The 22,475-nt window shown below is 44.1% G+C and overlaps 1 protein-coding gene across 3 annotated transcripts; it reads right to left on the bottom strand.

Moving 5' to 3' along the window:
• Positions 1 to 2,638: 2,638 nt before the first annotated feature.
• On the bottom strand, positions 2,639 to 21,469 carry MTG2 (mitochondrial ribosome associated GTPase 2). 3 transcript variants are annotated; one of them, XM_066625123.1, is made up of 7 exons: positions 21,405 to 21,469; positions 15,709 to 15,900; positions 11,401 to 11,548; positions 7,104 to 7,219; positions 5,896 to 6,114; positions 5,311 to 5,449; positions 2,639 to 4,245 (listed from the first exon to the last, which is right to left on the bottom strand). In XM_066625123.1, the coding sequence occupies exons 2-7, from the start codon at positions 15,892 to 15,894 to the stop codon at positions 3,851 to 3,853; spliced, it is 1,203 nt and encodes a 400-aa protein (XP_066481220.1). In that variant the 5' UTR covers positions 15,895 to 15,900; positions 21,405 to 21,469; the 3' UTR covers positions 2,639 to 3,850. The 3 variants fall into 3 exon arrangements, with proteins under 3 accessions (XP_066481220.1, XP_066481221.1, XP_066481222.1); XM_066625124.1 differs by lacking the exon at positions 21,405 to 21,469 and adding an exon at positions 20,559 to 20,616; XM_066625125.1 differs by lacking the exon at positions 21,405 to 21,469 and adding an exon at positions 20,476 to 20,533.
• Between the last annotated feature and the right edge of the window lie 1,006 nt (positions 21,470 to 22,475).

The following is a 22,475-nucleotide window of genomic DNA, read 5'->3' as shown; positions in this document are numbered from 1 at the left end:
ATACCTTGGATTGCCCAAGGGATTCAACTGTTAAACATGCTTAAGCCCTCTGAAGTTGATGGGTGTAATTACTATGCATTACATTGTGGGACTCATACTTCATGAATTCTTTAGCTTAGTCTCCTCTGTCACAGGTGGCCATAATTTTGATGATAATAATATAATGGATTAAGTGTGTGTGTGTGTGTGTGTGTGTGTGTGTGTGTGTGTGTGTGTGTGTGTATTCATTCTGTTTAACCCACCATTCCTATAGCTCAGGACAGCATAAACTGTTAGGTCTCATTTCATTTTTATCCTCACAACAATCTGTGCAGCAGATCTGAGAGTTAGTGACATGCTCAAGATCACCCATTAAATTTCATAGCTCAGTGAGGATGCAGGTGTGAGACTGCCATGGGTGAATCAGCAGGGAAGTAGTGTCTGGGGGAGCCACCCAGGGCCTCACGTGGCTTCACAAGAGACTGAAATGACCCAGAGGGAAGGGGCTGAAGGCAGCGAGGAAGTGAATTGGCTGACCACTGGAAGATCCAGCAATAAGAGGGAGGCACTGGTGCTGTGGTGGGACTGTTGAGAGAAGACCAGAGAGGGAGGTGGCAGGGAGGCAATTGCGCGCTGATTCAGACACCAGTGCCAGGAGGTTGCCAGCCCCAGGGGTACTAAGCGAAGAGCTGACCCCCTCCCCCCACACATGAAACCTGGAGGTTGCAAGATGTAGTCCATCTCTGATTGCCAGGTGCAAAGGAAAGGCAACAGGATATGGGCATCTTGTTTGTGCGCTCCTAGAGGAATCTGGTGGGCCACTGTGATACAGGAAGCAGGACTAGATGGGCCCTTGACATGATCCAGCAAAGCACTTCTTATGTTAACAACAAGAACAAGGCTCTTCTTATGCTATTGTACTCAGCATCAGTAAAAGCTGGAGGTTTTTCCTATACTGTTGCTTTATGGTTGAAACAGAGTTATAATCTGGACAAGTTATTGCAGAATACTGTATATTCTTGCAATCTTGAATATAAGATGTGAAGGTTATTTCGCAAATTATATGCAAATAAGCACAGGTTTTCCATTTTGTGTATGCTTTACACTCTTCAACCTTGAGGTCATGAAGCCTCAGTTGTGGGGATGCAGCAACCTGTTAAATGAAAATGGTTAAAGACCACTAGACTATCTGGTGTATCCCTTCAGGTACCAGGAGATCATGTCCCAGCTTAGCAACTCATCTACCATTCCTAGTGCACACTGGGACAAATGACTGTGTACTGCTTACACATTGTTTTCTCTATCACAGAGTTTCTCAACTTGGTGGGTTGCAACCCAGTCTCCAGTGGGTCATGATAAGCTGGTGACAGCCATTTTGGAAAATGGCAAATGAGGTGGGTGGCACCATCTTGGAAGCTGGTAAATCTGGGTGCTGCCCTCTTGAAAGTTTCCAGTCAACCAAGAGAAGCTTTGGGACTGAAGAGCTGCCAGGGTGAGTGAATTAAGCATGTTGGTGGTTTGCAGGAGTACATGAAATGAGATGAGGGAAATGGGGGGAGCTAATTAAGCAAGTTGGTGATCTGCAGGGGTATGTGAAATGGGCTGAAAGACTTATAGTGATGGCAATAGTGATGGTTGCCTGACAGTTGCCCTCTAAAAAACAACAAAACAGTCTCTTGGGACAGGAATGTTCTCAGAGAGCATTTTGAGAGCATTTCTTCCACTTCTTTCTCTCCTTCCCCCAGTTTTCTCCCTTCCCACTACTGTCAAATCCCGTTTTCCACTCCCAAGTCCCCGGGTAACCTAATTTTCTAGCCTGCTCCCCTCCTTGCTTATACCATTTCACATTTCCCGTGAAAAGTGGAGGAAAGCCTTACTTCTAGCTAGAAACCACTTTAACTTTTTAGAGCTGAAGGTGGGAAGGAGCATCTGTTGCAAGGAATGGTCTCTGAAATGCAAGACAGCAATCTGTTCTTGGACTCTCTATTGCAGCCTCGCTGGAGAGTGTGCAAGACAGTTTTGTAAGTCTGACTCGGGATTGGCACAGTAGGAAACCCTTGCTTGCTAGGGTGGCTCTGATAAACTGTTTGCATTTGCTTTCATTTTTCTGGATTTCCCGTTCATAAAATTGTGGCTTACTGTGGCTCTGGTAAGCTGATCTATTTGATCTGGCAATCCTGCAGTCCAGAATATTATTTTGTTGTGTCAAGGTTATAAACAGGCTTTTATCTTACACTTTGCTATTGGAAAATAGCTGAGAAACAACCCAATAAAAATTAATAAAACGCCATGAGATATTCTTCCTGCTTGATGACATCACTTCTGGTTCCGTCATCACAATGATGGTACTTCCTCTTTGATGATGTTACTTCTGGCCATGACATCACTTCCAGGTTGATGACATCACTTCCAGTGGGTCCTGGACAATTTGTCATTCTTAAAAGTGGGTCCCATGCTAAAAAGTTTGAGAACCACTGCTCTAAGACAACTTCTTGCTGTTTTAGAAGGAATGTCTCAATAAAATATTGATGGAATAGTAGGCAATAGTGAAAACCAAAGCAATTGGGGAATACAGCTCTGAAGAAGATACTTTTATAAAAGCCAGGAGGAATTCACTAGAACTTCTTGTTTTAAAGTAAACATTTAAGCTGTGGCTGTTCATTAGTTTATTATTATGTTTATTTTAGCTGTGGATGTTTTATTAGTTGGGGGGTGTAAAAAGAAGTTGGAATACAGCAACAGATCTCCCATAGAAACAATATAGGTTGAGCCTCATTATTCGCGTAGATTCCATACCAAGCACTCACCTGGATGGCAAAAAATGCACTATAGCAAACCCATTTAAAATACAAAGTTTCTTTGCTCCAGTGATTTAAAAACAGCCTTGCTGACCTTTGTGATGTAAGATGAGAGTCATTAAGAAGAAAATCCATCAGTCAGTCCTCCTTAAGCCCTTCACTCAGTCCCTCCCTTCACCAACACAAAGTGATCACCTTTCTTTCACTTGCTCAGGGGGAAGGGAGGGGTTGCCTAGAGAGAGAAGGATTGATGGACTGCCAGCCAGCTGCCCTCTCTCTCTCTGTCATTAAGGAGGCTATTGTTAAAGGACTGTTCAGTTTTTTAAACTGATTTTAAAGGGATGCATTTTCCCCTTCTCCAGGGATCAGCACATTCCTTCTCATTTGCAGTGTTGAGTCAGATCTGTGTATAAAAAATCCATGTATAACAAGGCTGGACCTGTAATACCAGAAAGTAAAAGTTGCTTGACCTTGTAGTAGAGAATGTGAAGAATGACATCTAAGGTAGCTCTTTCCCCACCCCACTCCCAGTAAGACCCACTAACATAAGGACACAAACTAGAGCTTCACCTACCAGAACAGAAAACAGTGCTTCCCGAACTCCTACAACAGAGTTGGGAGCACTGTAAGTTGTTGCAGGAGAGGGAGGAAAGCAGCAATCTAATCTCCAGGATCACACTGCTGCCAGGGACAGCAGTGGGGTCTAGCCAGTGTTGCAGTCCTGGCAGGTCGGGGAGGTGCGAGTAGCCCTCTGCAGAGCTTCTGCATGCATGAAGTTAAAAAAAGAAATAGGCATTTTCAGTTTTGTCACAAAAATCAACTGATTCTTCTTTCTCACACAAGCCCACCTCGTACATCAAATCAATTTAAGAGCTACTAAACGCTCTTTGGTGAGCCTCAGCTCCCAATTCGGGGGGGGGGGACTTACTTTCTGTGTACTTTTAGCTTTCGTAGAGAGGAAAACTCTATGATCAGCTCAAAATAGGAAGAAATCCTGGGAACAATACAGATTTCTTCTTCCACCCCCAGGCCCTTTTTCATCTAAATGTGGTTGTGTGAGGAGTTCTTTCCAGCTACCACTTCATGGGCTTATGCCTTTGTGCTTCTTCCGTTTTTACGTAATCATCATAAAGTTCTTTCAGGTGTGACAATAATTCCTCCAGATTTTCTCCTGTTAGAGCAGACAATGGGATGATTCTGTGTTCTACTCTCTCCTTAAGGAGAGGCAAATTCCTTTTAGACTGTGGAAGATCAAGCTTATTTCCAACGATAGCATAAGGTCTCTTTGACAAGCTATCCTCATATTGGTCCAGTTCATATTTTAAATCCTGCAGCTGGGTCCATGGTTCAGACACTGAGAGATCTAACACATATAGAAGAAAGCGACAACGTTCAATGTGCCTCAGGAAGGCCAAGCCCAGCCCCCTGTTTTCATGGGCTCCTTTTATTATTCCAGGGATGTCAGCAACTGCAAAGAGATGGAGAGAAAGTGATCAGAACAGTTCTGGTAGTGTGACAATGGTCACAAAAATCCATGTTTGCCTCCTGGGCAACACCTGGCATCTTGCAGAAGACTGCACCCATTTGGCAGGCAAAGAACTTCATCTGCAAACTCAGGAAAGCCAAAAGTAGACACATACATTCGTTCCTGAATAATATCTCCCTATCCCACTGTAGAGAAGAAAGCCATTCTATAAGCAAAAAGCAGGGAGAGAGAAGAGATAACCCATCCTCCTTCTCCTAGAGGCTTCAATCTGAATAAGCTTGGGAATGCAGGCTGCCTATGAACATATGACCCCGAGCCTTAACATCTAATGCTTAGAACCTGATCTTTAGCACTCCAGCTTTGGAATTATCACCGTGTGGATACCCATCAAGCCACGTTTCTTCCTGTTTTAAATTTAATTTAATTTATTTATTTACTGCATTTCTCTGCCACCTTTCTACCGGAAGGGACCCAAGGCAGCACACAACAAACAAAAATACAACCTTAAAATAACATTACAAATGAAAAAATTAAATGGTCCTTAATATTTTTATTTTTTTTTAATTTCACAAAGTTGTTAACTGACTGGCTTTTAATGTGACGGACCTGCTCTCTTGCTTTTACTGTAATTTCAATGTTATTACAATGTATTTAGTATGTTTTACTTTAATTTGAACTTATTTGTTAACTGTCTTGCAAGGATATCCATAAAGATAGGTGTCTCCTGGCGGGCCAGTGCAGGACAACAATGATAAGAAATAAGTGTGTGGGGAAGGGTGGAGAGAGGCTTTCTGGTCTGACCATTATCTCTTTCATTCCCATCCCTTCCAATTGCTATAGAACTGTGGAGCAGTTGGACATAACCACATTATGCAAAGAGCAGCAAACACTCACTTGAGCTGTGGTTTTTTCACACAGGGTGGAAGTTACTCCAGGATGGACCCCTGCAGTCCAGTGCAAGCCTAGTACCTATAGAATGTTGTTTTAACTTTTTCAAGAAGCTTAAATCAACATATTCAATAACAGAAATGAACTCATAAACTGTACCTGCAACTTGTTCATAGTTTTCATAGCGGACGATGCCTACATGTGGATTTAAGGTTGTGAATGGGTAAGCAGCCACTGCTGGTTTTGCATTGGAGATTGCTCGCAGCAGTGAAGATTTCCCAGCATTAGGAAATCCTACCTGAAATAGAGAAATTCAATAAGAGCTAAATCTGGATTATTTTAGCAGTCTTCACTAATTGCCCTAAACCAGAAAATTGCACTCCCACATGCAACTTTGCACAGACTGATTTGTAAAAAGGCAGTGCCCACAAGCTTTCAGGCGTCTATTTAATCTAGTGTGGCAAGCTGGAACTATTATCTGAAGGAGCCATTCCTTCTGCCACTGTGTCATGTGCCAAATCAATAAAGGCTAGACAAGTGAATCCAAGTTGTCAAGCTACCACTGTCATCAATATCATGAGTTTGCAAGTCAATAAGTCCAATCAAATTTCATAATCTTACTACATATTATTCCAAGTACCAAATCTGTAAGCACAAACTGTCACCCCAAGAACTTATGGGGCTTACACTAAATTAAAATGAAGATCCAGAGTTAAGTGACCACCTAAAACATGACACACTCACCATCCCTGCATGGGCCATAGTCTTCATCTCCAAATGGATGACACTTTCTTGACCTGGTTCTCCACGAGTAGCAGTAGTTGGTGCTCGATTGTCATTGTCCAGAAAGAAACGATTGCCTTTTCCTCCAGCTCCACCATAAGCTGCAATGTATTCCTCACCATGCTGATTAAGATCAGCCACAACTTTGTAATTCTCTTTAACCACAGTACCAATGGGAACCTTGAAGGCCAACAAAAAAGGCCAACAGTTTACTTAGACTTGGGTACAAATAGTGTCCCATATAAGAACATAAGAACAGCCCCACTGGATCAGGCCATAGGCCCATCTAGTCCAGCTTCCTGTATCTCACAGTGGTCCACCAAATGCCCCAGGGAGCACACCAGATAACAAGACCTCATTCTGGTGCCCTCCCTTGCATCTGACATAGCCCATTTTTAAAATCAGGAGGTTGCACATACACATCATGGCTTGTAACCCGTAATGGATTTTTCCTCCAGAAACTTGTCCAATCCCCTCTTAAAGGCGTCCAGGCCAGACGCCATCACCACATCCTGTGGCAAGGAGTTCCACAGACCAACCACACGCTGAGTAAAGAAATATTTTCTTTTGTCTGTTCTAACTCTCCCAACACTCAATTTTAGTGGATGTCCCCTGGTTCTGGTGTTATGTGAGAGTGTAAAGAGCATCTCTCTATCCACTCTGTCCATCCCCTGCATAATTTTGTATGTCTCAATTATGTGCCAACAGTGCCAACAGGTTCTCCTCAGAGGAAGGAAACTTTTGTACCCTTCCTCTAAGGGAAGCCCCAGGCCCTGCAATGGGGCTTCTCAAGTCTGCGCCAGGTATTTTGCTGGAGCACACTTGAAAACCTCCATGTCAGGCTTTGCAGCCTGTCATGGATAATAGGATACAGCAGAGCAGGGCTCTTCCAGTCCTGGGTTGGTTCCACCCTGCCTCCCCCAACCCAGACCTCCTCCCCATCACACCCCAAAAGCCCTTACTGCCGCCCAAAGCTCTTACCTTGCTTCCGGCAGCATCTGTCTGGCACTGGGTCCAGAGCTAGTGGCCCCTCCTTTCCAGGTGTTGTGAATGTGCCTTATGGCACATTTGCGACACTCAGCGCTATTGCTCAGCACTAGCACCCAGGCCCGTTAGGATTGGGCCCTAAGTCAATCTGTACAACCTTAGAACAAATGGTGGCTGCCTACCTTAATGTAAATGCATTCACCAGCAGCTCCATAACAGTTTTTGCTCCCCCCTTTTTCTCCACTGATACCTCGATAGAATGGGAGAACAGAAGACAAGGATTTGACATGTTGATCCACTGTAAAACAAGGTTCAGCAATTTAGATGTCATATTAAAAAAACACACATACAGGAATTTGGGTTTTGTATACACAAATTGAATTAATTCCAGACAATGGCCAGAAGCCACCAAAGGATTCCAAAGCCTGTTGCAGTTACTTGATAATGGATTCTGAGACAAGACATTCCATAAAGTTATTTGTTGTATCTCCTACTCACCTTCTTAAACACTATTTAGAGGCTAACAGTACTCTAACAGTACATTATTGAACATTAAAATACCTGTAAAACTAATGCCCTTGAGAATATAACTTTGTGGTCACTAAAAACAAAAATATTTACATAACCTCAGGAGGACAACTAGCAAAGTTGTATTCAACTCAATGGGGATTTTCAGCTGCATCAGAAGGTATCATTCCACGTTATCTATCCTACACAGTGATGTTGTTTTCTAGCAAACACTGCCAACGTTCATCCAGCCATTCCTTTCATATCCCAACATATTTTTGTTCACTCTCTTATTGTGTCCTTTTATGGGTTATTATAATGATATTTTAGTTGGTCTTCCTTATTCCCCTCTTTAGACTTTGTTTCCATCTTGCATTCTGCTTCCTTCCTTTTTCTGTATACAGGTACAGTCATGTTTCTCTGCTTCTGATGTCTTTCTACAGGTTATCTTTCCAATTTCTTTTCACAGACTGCACTTGCTCCCAGTGTGGAAGGGATTGTCACTCCCGAATCGGCCTTTTCAGCCACACTAGACGCTGTTCCAGAACCACCTTTCAGAGCGCGATACCATAGTCTTTCGAGATTGAAGGTTGCCAACAACTTTCCAATTTCACATTCCATTTAAGATATTGGCATGGATTCAAAGAACCCACTGGGCAAGCAGAAGGCACTGCCACTCACATTAGGATAGGTATATATCAAAGATTGCCCTGTCTTCAATCTTTTGAAAACTAGATCCAGAACAACAGGGGATTCTCCAGAGGAGCAGAAAGGGGTAGAATCAGCAGTGCTATGGAAGTGAAAGCAACATTTGCTTTTGCAATAGGATATTTGGATCCAAACGGACATTTTAATGTATCTATTCTCTAGTACAGCATTTCTCAAAATTAGCTCCTAGGAGCCCTGGGGCTCCCTAAGGCTCTTTCAGGAGCTCCATGAGCACACCGTCAGTGGTCACCATTTGCCTGGCATCGAGCCATTCCATGCTTGTGCTGATGCTGAAATGTTTGAGAACCCCGGCTCTAATGTATCTTTTATGTTTGACTTCTGTCTATTCTCTTTCTCTATTTTTTGTGTACTGCTACTTCTCTGTAGATTATTATGCTATGCACTGTTTTTTTCTGGTTCATGCTTTCTTTCTTACTACTAAAGGTTTTCGCTTTTTTGGTGGTAACAAAATAAAACACGTTACACTGCTTTCTACAATTCTAATTTTCTTTAAAAAGAAAACCAAAATCTGCGAAAAAACCATTCTCTAACACCTCGATATGCATGTGGCTGTATCTGTTCACACTATACCACCTGTATCACCTACCCAATACATTTTTAAAGTGTTTCTAAGTTATGAATTATAATTTATAAAAATGTGCCCTTGGAATAAAAACACTTAACACCGCTTTCTGCACTTCTAATTTGGAAAACATCAAAATCCATGAAAACATAAAACCATTTTCACCCACCTCTACTTATTTCTCCTCTTTACTGGGATTCACCATCTGCCAATATATGGTTATCAGATTATTTCTGTTTAACCATACTTCAAGACTCATCTGTTTAAACTAGTCCTGGGTTCAAGTACCTGTGGTTTTCATTTCTCTCTGCACAGTACCTAGTTTTTTAAGTGTTCAGTAGATACTACTGGGGTGAGTGCTTCTAAGAGCCTTAAAACACAATGCCACCACAATGTGGGCCTATGGATTACTACACAGATAAGTACATAAATAGTTTAACACACTTTCTTGAATACAAGTCAAAATACAAATATAACAAGCTTTTACCATGAAATAACCATGAAATGTAATTTGGGCATACAGGTTTGAGCATTTAGCAGCAAACTAGCTAAGGATGCACTTTTATGTGAAATTAAATTCCTACGAACATGTAGACCTACCTACCTACTTCTGAGTAAAGATGTATAAGATTGGATTGCTTATCACTTCAACAAACAGATCAATAAGGATGATGCAGTCAGTTTAACCCACTTTTGCCTGTCCTACAGGTGTACACTTCCCCTGGGGGCTGGGGATAAGAATAGGCCCTCAGTTTGGCTGTACTTGTCGTAAGAGGCGACTAAACAGCCACCGGGTAGATGGGACTTGTCAGCCTGGGAAGGCAGCTCATCTGAGAGAAGGAAAGCTCTGATCCCAAACCTCCACTGCCTTGTGGCTACATCCAGTTATGGAAAAGGCTTCAGGAGTTAAACTCGAGGCAAAATCCGGAGCCGGAGTCCCTGAGGCAGTTCATGGCTGAACACAGTCATGTTCTGGCAACTCCTGCGACACTGGAACCAACCGTATTGGCCTCTGCCTTTCCATTGGACCATTTCAGCGATGTGGAGAGGGGGGATTTGCTGCATGGGAAACAGTCTATCCTCCATATCTACTTTACCCAGGCTTCGCGCACTGGAGAGGACACTCTGTTCCAGAACCACCATTCAGAGCGCAATACCATAGTCTTCCAAGACTGAGGGATGCCAACAGGTGTACACAATTTGGTCCCTGTTTCATATATGTAACATTGAGCAGAAACAGTGAAGTGTGTCCAAGTGCCATTCAAATTAATGTAACAGGCAGCCCAACCCACTGTAACTCCCCAAGCTGCAATGCAGTAGTGCCAATGTGGCACCCACTGCATCCTGCGGAGGAATTTCAAGCCTCCTAGGGGTGAGGGAAAATTTGTCCCAATTTACCCTCTTCACCAACTGTCACTGCCCTGTTCTGTACACCAGTGCCCCCTTCCAACCTCCTGTGCATACTCACTGGTGCTGGTGGACATCTATTGTCCACAGGCGTGTGGAGCTGGCTGCTTGTGGTAGCAGCCAGGCCACATATTCTGGCATATCGCCTTTTACAATAGCGGGAAAGTACCTTATGCCACTGGACACTCATTCCAAAGGCATTAGATGCCAACAGAATTGAGCCCTAAAGCATTTAAACTGCCAACTTTAGTTCTACAAAGTTCAGTGAGTGTTGGGGCTATATCAAACAAGATGAAGTTCTTTAACAGAAGGTACTTATATATAGAATGCTGTATGTCAAATAAGACATCCAACACTTTTCATCTAGCTTGCTTACATTTATGTTGGACATCCACTGCTAAGCTGCTGATGGTCGTTTAAGTTCGTTCTGTACTGATTCTCAAGTATAATCAGTTCCACACAAGTCAGGTTCTTTTTTCCTCTAAACATCCCAATACTGAAGCACTTTACAGAAATACAACAAAAAATGTTATAATGCTTTTGCTTTCAAGAGGAAAAACATTACTGATGTTCACGAATGAAGAAAAGGTCAAAGATATTTGCTGTATTTCAGTTTCTGTGAATAAATCTTATCAACGCTTCCCTAGTAGTTTTCTGCCTGTAAGTAGTACTTCAAACAACTTAAGTCAATTTGTCCAACTAGCTGGGATGTGCCTTCTTTTATTCTCCTTCCGTCTTCATGCTTCCTGGATTATTTCTTATTTGAAATGATGCATTTCAAATGAGCTGAAAAATAAACTGTTCCTATTTGTGGGTTACCTCTGATCTGTGGTTCTGGCACTTAGCTTTCTAGCACTTGAGATCATCACTGTTCATCCTGTACATTTGTTCCCATCTCCCTGAATTCACATTTGCTCCCACTTCCCTGAATTTATCAGATAGCCCTACATCTCTTTTTCCTAACCTGGATCACTGAGATGGATTTAGAACAGTGTTCTGTTTGACTGGCTGTGGTGTGTGAAGAAGAGCAAAATATCTTGGGTTGCCAGACAAAAGTAACTGACTCTAAAGGCCTCATCACAGTAGCTTGAAGTACAAGCCATATATAACACAGGGAAAGAAGAGAGAAAGTGTGTGAGAACATACCTTTAGGAGTTTCTCTGGCACATACATTTACCAGAAAACTCAACTTGGGAGAAAAAGAATAGAAAAGAATGGGAGATTATTCCACAAGATAACCCTCAAGATTTAAACAAAAGATAATTCCCTCTTACCTTTCAATACAATATGTCCCCCATCTCCTCCATTTCCACCATCAGGACCGCCAAATACTTTTCTAGGCTCACTGTGAAAACATGTAATGCCATCACCTCCTTTGCCTGCTACCAAATACACTTTCCGATGGTCTACAAAATGTCGGGACTGTAATGGGGAAAAAAAGACTATTCAAAGAAAGCAAACCATGATACTCTTTTAACAAGTGTAAAGGTTCAAATGTACACAGGAAATAAAATTATATGTATTGTATGGCACATTTTCCAATTTTATGAACAATATTTTATACAAATTAGTTCTAAATTAATAAGTTAGTTATAACTTATACACTTCAAACAAATTAAACTACTAGCATTTATCTCTTAAACTTCCACCTCCACAAACTCATCAGGGTGACTTAGGTTTTTGCTGCTTAGCAAGAACTTAAGATGCCCCTCATTGTACAGTTAAGCTGCACCATAACAAACATCTAGCTATTGTCTTGCTTAAAATTAAACACTAACAACTCAAAATGTTTTCTACTGATCACTAAACTCGGTCTAGGGACCAATATCCCTGCTAACTAGGGTAAGAGGCACTTTTTTCAAGTGGGTGCTCCTCTTTTGTTTAACAGGGGGAGACTAAATGGCCCTCCTCACTGCAGCAGTGTCTTTTCTAATGGCTGTTTGCTGGTATTGTTTTGCATCTTTTAACACTGTGAGCCCTTTGGGGACAGGGAGCCATTAGTTATTTGTTTTTTCTCTGTAAACCGCTTTATGAACTTTTAGCTGAAAAGTGATATGTAAATACCAATCATCATCTCATGATCTATGAAGTCCATTTATAAATTTTTCTCCTGAAAGATGGAAGGAACCAAAGTTCATCAACAAATCTAAGAGGCAAAGGCCCACAGTTATGACAAAAAATTATACCCAATTTGATTTCACTTTCACCTCTTCTGTATATTGCAGGGGTGCCCAAACCCTGGTCCAATCCAGCCCTCAGGGAGCCCCCAGTCTCCAATGAGCCTCTGGCCCTCCTGATGCAAATGCTCTCAGCGTGACAGCCAACTGTTTGACCTCTTGCATGAGCTGTGGGACGAGGGCTCCCTCCACTGCTTGCTGTTCCACATCTGTGATGCAGCAGTGGCAAGAAAGGAAAGGCTGGTCTTGCTGTGTGCAAGGCCTTTTATAGGCCCTGAGCTATTACAAGACCTTCATTCATTCATACAAGTTCCATCTCTAATATATTCATTTATGTAAATTTATTCAAATTTGAAATGTAATTTTTTTCCCCAGGCCCTCAACACAGTGTCAGAGAGAAGATGTGGCCCTCCCGCCAAAAAGTTTGGACACCCCTGGTATATTGCGATATAGTTAACTGCTTTCTGTTCTGCTTTCTGAATCAATAAACAATTTATGGCAATAAGCCTAGCAATTACACTCAAGACTTTAGTTTTTTTTTTAAGTTCAAGCAGCTGGAAGGGAATTGTCATACAACCAATCAGACTAAACACTGCTGCCAAAGGTCTACGTTTAAGATTGAAAGTAATACTGAAATTATTGAAAGTGATTTGAGTGAAAGTAATATAAGCTAGGAATATAGATGCAGATAGCCATCTATAAATCTAACAGCAATAGTATTCAAAAACATCACCTTTTACAAATTTACATAGCATCACCAAGTGGTTAAAAGTGCAAATTGCTGCTCTAAATTACAGTACTTAAAGAGCACAAGAAACCCTTGCCTTTGCAGTGTTCAACATTACCAGAAAGGATTAGTAAAGTCAACCAGCTGCAGCCTTACTCATCTCTAAGGTATCCCTCCTAACACAGGGAGTGGATTCATGCAACCACATTTTTCCACTGCAAGGTATCTCCTGTTACCCTTTACAGATATCCCTGCATACTCTAGTACCCTGAATTACTACTCAGGTTGTCGTAAGAGGCGACTAAACAGCCACCGGGTAGATGGGACTCGTCAGCCTGGGAAGGCAGCTCATCTGGGAGAAGGAAAACTCTGATCCCAAACCTCCACTGCCTTGTGGCTACATCCGGTTGTGGAAAAGGCTTCAGGAGTCAACCTCAAGGCAAAATCCGGAGCCGGAGTCCCTGAGGCAGTTCATGGCTGAACACAGTCACGTTCTGGCAACTCCTGCGACGCCGCTGGATCCAACCGTATTGGCCTCTGCCTTTCCATTGGACCATTTCAGCGACGTGGAGAGGGGGGATTTGCTGCATGGGTAACAGCCTATCCTCCATACCTACTTTACCCAGGCTTCGCGCACTGGAGAGGACACTCGGTTCCAGAACCACCATTCAGAGCGTGACACCATAGTCTACCGAGACTGAAGGATGCCAACATATCATGTGAGCCAACCAGTACATACAGCTCTGAGCAGAGTGGATCATGGCCTGGGCATAGGTTCATTCATTCACACAATGACATACAATCCAATTCTATGCATGTTTTACTCAGAAATAAGTCTACAATTTAATGGATAGTACAAAAGTATGTGCATCCATGCACAGGATCACTGCCTTAGACAATTTGTATGCAGGAGTACTGTAAACTTGTACTAAACATTTGTGACCCACCTTTATCTCTCAAAACAAAGGTTCCAAATGGCTAGCAATAATACGTATTAATACAATAAAATTCAATAAAACAAAACAGCAAATAAATAAAGAACAATTATAATAAGCATCAGAAACTAACAAGAAAATTATAAAAGTGAAAGGCAGAACAAAACAGTAGGTCTTGAGCTCCCACCAGAAGGCCAACAGGAAGGGTGCAGTTTATAATTCAACAGGGAGTTCCATAAATGAGACACCCCTACAGAGAAAGCCCTCCACTTGTAGCCACCAACAGTGCTTCTGGTAATGACAGCACATGCAGATGGGCACCCAAAATTGACGGAGGAGATCTGCATCCTGAAAACACTTATATGCATCACGCCTAATGAAAAAAAAATTCTATGCTGTAAAAAATACACCCATTAAAATTTTTAACAAAATCAGTGTTTATGCCTTAAAGTGAGGGGTAAGAAAACAGGATGTTAAGACAAATGCCAGGATTTTAAGTAAACTGCATTACAATATTACATTAATTTTTTTAAATGATGCAAACCACTTTAAACTATTCGGAAAGTAGCTTTGAGCTTTCCCACCAGATTAAGAAATGTAAGATAAAAATGATCGAAAATTAAGTTCATTAAAATGTTTCAATAAATAACACTGGACAACACACAATTTGCCTCTACAATGAAAACAGCTTATCTTTACTAATTTCAATGTGATGAACACGAAAATGGTAACGAGAAATTTGAATGGCTCTAGTTGAGGAGAAAGTAAATGCATTATGTACATAGGGGGTGGGGAAGAAGTGAACATTTACCAGTACACATCTATGGAATTGTCTATTGTGGATCTCTCAAAGCGTAGTCATGCCAGCATAACCGTTGTAAAAATTTGCTTTCCACAGTAATCAAACCATTTCAAATTTGTTTAAAAAAATCATTTTCTTAAATGTCAAAAGCCTTTTACAACAAAATCTTGACTGAATTCCTGTCCTGCAATAAAGTGGCACTGGAACAGCCTCAGCTGTACCCAGCATGGGGAAGGAGACTGCTGTAGGTCTCCCTGAGGCAAGGGAACATTTATGCCTTGCCCCAGGTTAATCCCCAGCACCCACAATGGGGCTAACTCAGGCTTGTGCCAGCTGACAGAAATCCAAGCCTTGTGTTGAGAAATCAGGCCCCAGAGAGGGGTAGGATGGTGGGAACAGGTCCTGCTGATCCCACTCCCCCTTCCCAGGCCTGATCCACCCTCCTCCACCCTGTTACACCCCCTGCCCACACTTGTTCTGCTCTCCTCCAGCACATGCTGCTCCTCTGCGGGCACCAGCAGGGCAGCACAGGCCTTCTCACCCACACTGCCACAGCTTTACAGCACATTTCTGACCATGCTTGCTCGCTCTGCTGGCACCAGCATGCTGTGGATTGGGCTGATAGTCACGATGTTATAGGAAATTGGTAGCAGATTACTTCCAAAGATAATTTAACACAGGACAAAGAAAAATTAGTGTATCACTGTACCACACACTTGGGGCCCACTCCAATAAAACTTTCCAGTGCTGATGCAGCCATGCCAATGGGGCGTGTGCTGCATCATGCAGTGGGCAGTAGTCACAGAGGTGTCCTCTAGGTAAGGGAACATTTGTTCCTTTATCTCAGGGCTGTATTGAACCTGCATTGGAGCTGGAAAGTTGGACAGGATTGGACCCCTGATGTATTATTTGCTGCTAATCAGTATTTGTTTAAAACTCACCAGCTTCTTCTCTGAAATGTTTTTTTTATAACCCACTCGCCGATTCTTTGAACACCTTGTGCTGGTTGTGCAAAGATTCCTGTGACAGTCTTTAATCAGTTTTTGAAACAAGAAACTCTGTATATATGAATGTGCTGGTCTCCAGTGGCTTTCCAGCAAAGTCCCAAGGGGCCTTATTTGCAGCATATTTGCCTGGAAGGACGAGAAGGAAAGGGGTAACATATAGAACGAGGTAACATAAACATACTACACAGCACACATCAGGAATATGAGCAGCACTGTTAAAAATAACACAACAAAAAATGGGCACAAATTCCTTCTTGAAAAGACCAATCATGCACAGTTGTTCTCATTTCTGATTTATAATGGTTGTCATAGGGCTAGAAAATCAAGGACGCTGAAATTGGATGAATTGCTGCCCAGAAAAGTGCATTCTCATAAATGCTTTCTTTATTGGGGAACTCCCTCAAATCAGGCCTACTATTCTATGTACACAATAAAGATTCAGATCTCATCCGAACACCAATCTTTGTGCATTCTACTCAGAAACTATTCACAGAATCAAATGGGTATGCTGGGAACATGGGTTGAGCATAGTCAAACTTTGGCAAGTGGTGGAACTGCTGACTGGTTACTTCTTTTATATATAAAAGCCAATATCACAACTGCTTCTTCAGATGCAATATCACAGCAATCCTTACAACAACCATTCAGGGCAGGCTTATATTATCCTCAAATTACAGAGAGGGGAGCCAAGGGTGAGAGACAATAGATTGCCTAAGGTTATATAATTATTTCATTGCCGAGGGGAGTTTTTGAGCAGGGCTTTCCAGTTCACAGACTGAGCCAGTACACTGCTTTTATTATTACTAATGCAGCTCACAACTCAATTCACGTGCACTGTCCTGACAATGAACTGGTTTTCAGAAGCTGTGCAGTCAGAGTAAAAAGGATCAAGTTGCAAATGTGGGCTTCATGGCAAAGCAATTAAAAGCCGATTCACCAATTGTCAACATATGATTTGGCTACTGGAGCTGCATTCAGTGTTCTCAACAGCCAGAAATCCTCCCAAATGCCAAAATATCTTCATCATGCAATTATCACAACTTATTAATAGCCATTCTTAAACACGTTCCACTGAATTTGGTCCCCAGTCTCCAGGGAGCAGATCCCTTTAACATCCGATGCATTCTTGAAAGCCCTTCTCATTTTTGTTACCCCTAGTGTGTGCCATAACTAAACACCCTTTAGTATCACAACTTGGATTCAGAAAGCCCCTTGTCCTCGTACAAGGATGCAGGGGCAGGGGTTTCCTCCGATTTCCAGTGATTCCTCCCTCCAGCTGCAGTCCCTTGAGTCACCTCACTTGTCATTCTGAAGGGTCTCCCAACACTCAGGAGTTGTTCTTCAGGGACTAAAGAGGAAAGAGGTAGGAACCCTGTTGTGTAAGCAGAACTCTGTAGTTCTCTAGATCCAGCACTGTTTCTTTTGATACAAAACTTTCTAATTTGTGGCACCTGGCAGTGATAGGCATAGATTTTGTATGTTGTGTATGCTTTATAGCAGTGTTCTTCAACCTTGGAGGCATGACCCCTACAGCGTTGTGAAACCTCAGTTCTGGGGGCATGGTAACTTAAGGAAAAGAAAAAGGTTAAAGATCACTGGACTAGTGCACCACCAGGTAAAGGGGAAGGCATTTGGCATACCCCTTCAGATATCAGGAGATTTATGACCCAGTCCTGCTCAGGTTCTTAGCAATTCGGTTAAAACAGCTTTCACTAGTGCCAGGCCTCATAGTATCTTTCGCTTCTCTCTCTAATACGAATATTTGGTTACAGTGAACAGAGCTGGGAGAGTATAATGAGAGTGGGCAGCAACAGGGCTGAGATAGATGGATAGGGTCCCAGGAGGGGGATGAGAACAACAGCGAGTCCCCAGTTTCTTAATTTCCTGTTTGTTTGGGCCATGGCGCAAAAACCGTTAAAGACCACTATTTTACAGGAACTCACAACCAGTCCCTGATAAGAAGGTATTCACTGGTTTTTTTTTCCTAAGATGTATATCTATGATGCTTTAATGTACACCTAAAAATGTATTAAGTAAATGTGATAAACATAGGCATTCATTAAAGGGAGACTTGGGAAAACAGGAAGGAAAAACTGTCTTGAGTTTACATATAACGGATGTATTTCCAAGCACATTTTCTCAGTTATGTTTTAGATTTTCAAGTATATTTAAAACAAAACACATTTGTCCAATGTCATGCGTGAAGCAGCCAAATCCTATGCATGCTTACAGAAGGATAAACCCCCAAGTAAACTCTGAGTTACTCTCAAGCAAGTGTGCACAGGACTGAAGCCTGATCTTTTGCTGCCTGACCTTTTACATGCAGTTCATCTGACTATATAACCTTCATTTAATCCACCTTGAGTGCCCTTCAGGGAGAAAGGCAGATTACAAATCAAATCAATAAATAATCTCCTATTCAAACCTCCCACACCCCAGCCTACTAGTTCTTCACCCCTTCATCCAGCAAATATCTTTTTTTATAAATAGCACCAACAATATATATTATTTAACCTATTAAAGCTGAACTAGGCAGTTACCCTGTCCCAGGGAAATATCAACTGCCTTGTGAGAAGGAAAGTCAGTCACCACTGCCACCTCTACTTGCTGGTGCTCTTGAAAGGTGAGATGTGCCCCGCTCCGGGAAATACCAACTGACTTGGGGGCAGGAGGAGAAGAAAGCTAAGTTTATATATTTCTTGCTGCCTATGACTGTTATAATACTAGTTATTGCATTTTGTGTGTTTAACCAAATGCGAGTTGCCTTAAGGGTCTCTTTCCTAAGAGGTGGAAAGGCAGCATCAAGTACCCAGATAAATACAAAATAATAAACTTATGTTGTTTCATAAGCAACAGGTCATTGCCTTAAAGCTACTTATAATTTCAATTTTGATACAAAAGGAAAACAGGAAGGGGAAAAGCCAGATGGGGACAAAACTAGTAAGTAGGGATGTCTGCTTCCAATAAAACAGGATTAAGTCATACTGAATTAAATGGGATGAGTAAGATAAATAACACAATTTTCAAACACCTCTACTAGTAAGGTATGAATGAACAAATGCAGCTGCTTACTAAGGTTGTAACCTTCTACATGCTTTCCTAGGAGCAAGTGCCACTAAATGCAATTGACTTTACTTCTGAGTAGACATGCCTAGGATTGCTCTTGTCAATTTGATAACAATTGAGGGTGAGAATTAAGTGATAGTAATGCATTCTTATGCATGTCTATTCGGAAATAAGTCCCACTGAGTTCAACAGGACTTCCTCCCAGATGACTGTGTACAGTACCACAGCCTAAGAGTGAAAGGCCTTCCAGAAAAGGTGAGTTGAGAGGAAGCGCAGTTACATGTCCTGGAAAGTTGGTATGTTCAGTCAAGTCTGTTATACATTTTATGATTAACCACACAGAGGCAGTAGTCAATGAGATCTCTAAAACCAACTGCTTCATTATTAAACTTTTCAGTGTTGCTATACTGTACAATTTGGTTTTAAACAGGCATGTCTGTCCAATTTATAATCTAGCCTCTCTATTGAAATAAAGGGTCCTCCCATCACACTGATGCTGATGCAAGAAGCAACTTCTCAGCAATAACAAGTAAGAGATACAGGTACATTAACCCTTATCTGGACATCCTAAATCTGGCCTACTCTAAAATACAGATATTTCTGTCCAAGACTTGCTTCCTGTTACATAAATGCTAAATCACTGTAATCATTCCCACATACAGTGCAAACACAGGGCCCAATGCTATCCAACTTTCCAGTGTAGGTGCAGCCGCAATGCAGCCCTGAGAAAAGGGAACAAACATTCCCTAAACAAGAGGAGGCCTCCATGGCTGCCCCCCTACCACAGGATGCAGCACAAGACTCACTGGCACGGCTACATCAGAGCTGGAAAGTTGGACAAAACTGGGCCCATGGGCTGCAAGTTCCATGCTCTGCTCTGCAGTGTGCACCTGTACAGACACTGTTGAAAAATGTACAAGAGGCCAACAGACATCACTATGGTAACAGGGAAAAGACCAAGAGGAAGCATTTCTCATTGTATTTATGCATTTATTCTGAAGTCCAGACAAATCCGGTGGCGTAGCTGGAGGGGGGTGGAGCACTCAAGCTGGCAAGCTGGCAGCACAGTGGGCAAGCGGCCCCTCCCTTCGGAGCCATTCCCGGCAGGGGGAGCAAAACGGAGGAGTCCTATGGAGTATGGAGGAGTCGTATGGAAATGTGCCAGGAATGGCTCTGAAAGGAGGGGCTGCTTGCCCACCTCCCTCCTCTGAAGGGAGGGCCAGCTTGAGTGCTCCACCCTCCTCCAGCTACACCACTGGACAAATCTAAAATCCAGACACATTTCTGACCTCAGCAGTCCACTCAACCTGTAATGCAGAAGTATCCTGAACGGTCTGAAAGGACCACACAGGTACCTACAAACATGCCTTGTTGCACTTTGTTTTGCAGTAAGCCACATACAGCACAACAAAGGGCGCGATCCTAACCTGGTCTACTCACAAGTAAGTCCTATTTTGTTCAATGGGGCTTACTCACAGGAAAGTGTGGTTAGGATTACAGCCTTATAAGACTCCTGCCAGAGAGCCCACCCCAGCCACACTTCCCTGGGAGGAAGCCCCACCGACTCCAACGGGACTGACTTCTGAGCAGACACTGGGCCCAGCCCTGGGCTCGAATCCTCCAATCTTTCTCTACCGTCTTCCGGAATGTAAGCCCCTCGGGCCAGGGGACACTGCAGCATGCCGGGTAGGTGGTTCAGGTGCGCAAGTGACGGTCACCGTGAGCGAGTCCAGGCTGTCGGGAGAGCCTCCCGCCCGTGACTCTGCACAGCAGGCGCGTCTCCCTCCCTGACTACAGTGAGCGGGGGCCGGCTGAGGCAGGAGGACCGGGGCGGCCCTGAGGAGAGCGGAGCCTTCGCAGCTGGGGACTGGGACGGGGGTCCGGCCGAGACCCAGCTGCCACACTGCAGCCCTCGCGTCGACGCCTGCCTACCGCCTCTACGCCTGCCACCCCAGCCTCAGCCACATCAGGCCAGCCACGTGCCTCCACGGCAGACTGAGAGGAAAACCTTCCCAGACGCTCCTTTTATAGGCCACGGGAAGACAGAAGGGGAGGGGCTCCGGCGGAGGGCGGGGCGCCAGAGGGGGCGGGGCCGCGCAGGCCCGCTAAGCTCCTCGCGCGGCAAACGACACGCTCGCGAGATGGGGAACATCTGGGCGAGGGGATACGGAGAGTGGGGGTGATGGGCGGTGTCACCCTGAGGCGGCGGGCACGTGACGCACGGCCCAGCCTATCACCGCAGCCGTTCCTTCCACAGGCGCGCGACGGCGTGAGGGATCTGCGCAGGCGCGCTGGGCCTGAGCGACCGTCACAGTGATCAAAACCTCAGCCGAGGTCGGTCATTTTCTGCTAGGCCAGCAAGGACAGCGAAGTCACGTAGAGTGACGTCACACTCGCGTACCCTGTGACGCCGCGCGAACCAAAAGCGAAGGCAAAAAGAGGAAGAGCACGCCTTGGCGCATGCGCAGTACCCACTGCGAAGGCGCTGCAGCGTCAGTGAGCCCTGCAGAGGAGAGAGTGGGACGCTCAAAAGGCCTCTCTCGCACAGGCGCATGCGCACTTACCGCCTGGCCGGTCCCACGCTGCCCAAGCGGTTGTTCTCTGTGGACCGCGGAGCGCCGTTTGCCCCGCCTCCTCGGCTCTGGGGCGGATTGGGCAGGGCGGAAGCAGTGGCGCCCTGATTGGTCGAGGCGGAGGAGGCGGGGCGCCGCAGGGCCTGGGTTGCTCCGACTTCGGGGTTGCAACTTACTGGCCTTAAGTGTTGGATGCCTTCGGGGTTGCCAACGTATTTTCTATGTTGGGCTCTTGTGCCTCTCATCTCACCCTTCTGTGAACATAGAATGACCAGGCACCTGCATTTCTTTGTTTTTTCCCTCACAGTTGGCTGCCTCCCCTATATGACTGTTACTGGAGATGTCAGGGCCATGTGGTGGGTAGAGACAGGTGAGGCAGAGCCTTCCCACAGGACTCCGTCATGTGCGGTGCCCAGGCACTCTCAACCCACATGCCCAGGCCAGGGACATGTGGGGGTGGGGAGGCAGGTGAGGCAGCGCCTCCCACCAGAGTCCCATGTGAGGTGCCCAGGCACTCTCAACCCACACGCCCAGGCCAGGGACATATGGGGGGTGGGAAGCAGGTGAGGCAGAGCCTCCCCACCAGAGCACCACTTTTGTGGGTAGGTTGTTGTGTATGGAAGAACAAAGGGGACACAAGATGAGGGTCGTTCTACCATACAGTCAAAGTGTAACTGACCACATTAGTAAGATCCTGGGACGAGCAGACATTGAATCTGACTTTAAACCAACTGGAAAAGACCATCAGTGTCTGCATTCTGTGAAAGACCCCAGACACCTGGGAGACACCAGGTGTCCACAGGATACCATGCAAGTGTGGCAAGGTTCACATCGCCACCACTAGGAGGTCACTGGAATCAAGCAACACCAAAGATTTTGTATACTGGGACAGGCTGAGAAGGCAGCAGTAGCTGAGCATACTTGGAGTACGGGGCATTGAATCAGCTTGGCCCAGATGCAAGTTTTGGCGAGGGAACAGCAATACCAAGCACAGATTTATAGAGAGACCATCAAAATATACAACCATTGTAGCAACATGAACAGCCTTAGGCCTAAATCCTA

The sequence above is a fragment of the Tiliqua scincoides genome, chromosome 4 (genome assembly GCF_035046505.1).
Source record: "Tiliqua scincoides isolate rTilSci1 chromosome 4, rTilSci1.hap2, whole genome shotgun sequence".
Lineage (NCBI taxonomy): Eukaryota > Metazoa > Chordata > Lepidosauria > Squamata > Scincidae > Tiliqua > Tiliqua scincoides.
The sequence above is the reverse complement of the archived record's forward strand: the minus strand, read 5'-3'. Positions and strand labels throughout refer to the sequence as shown.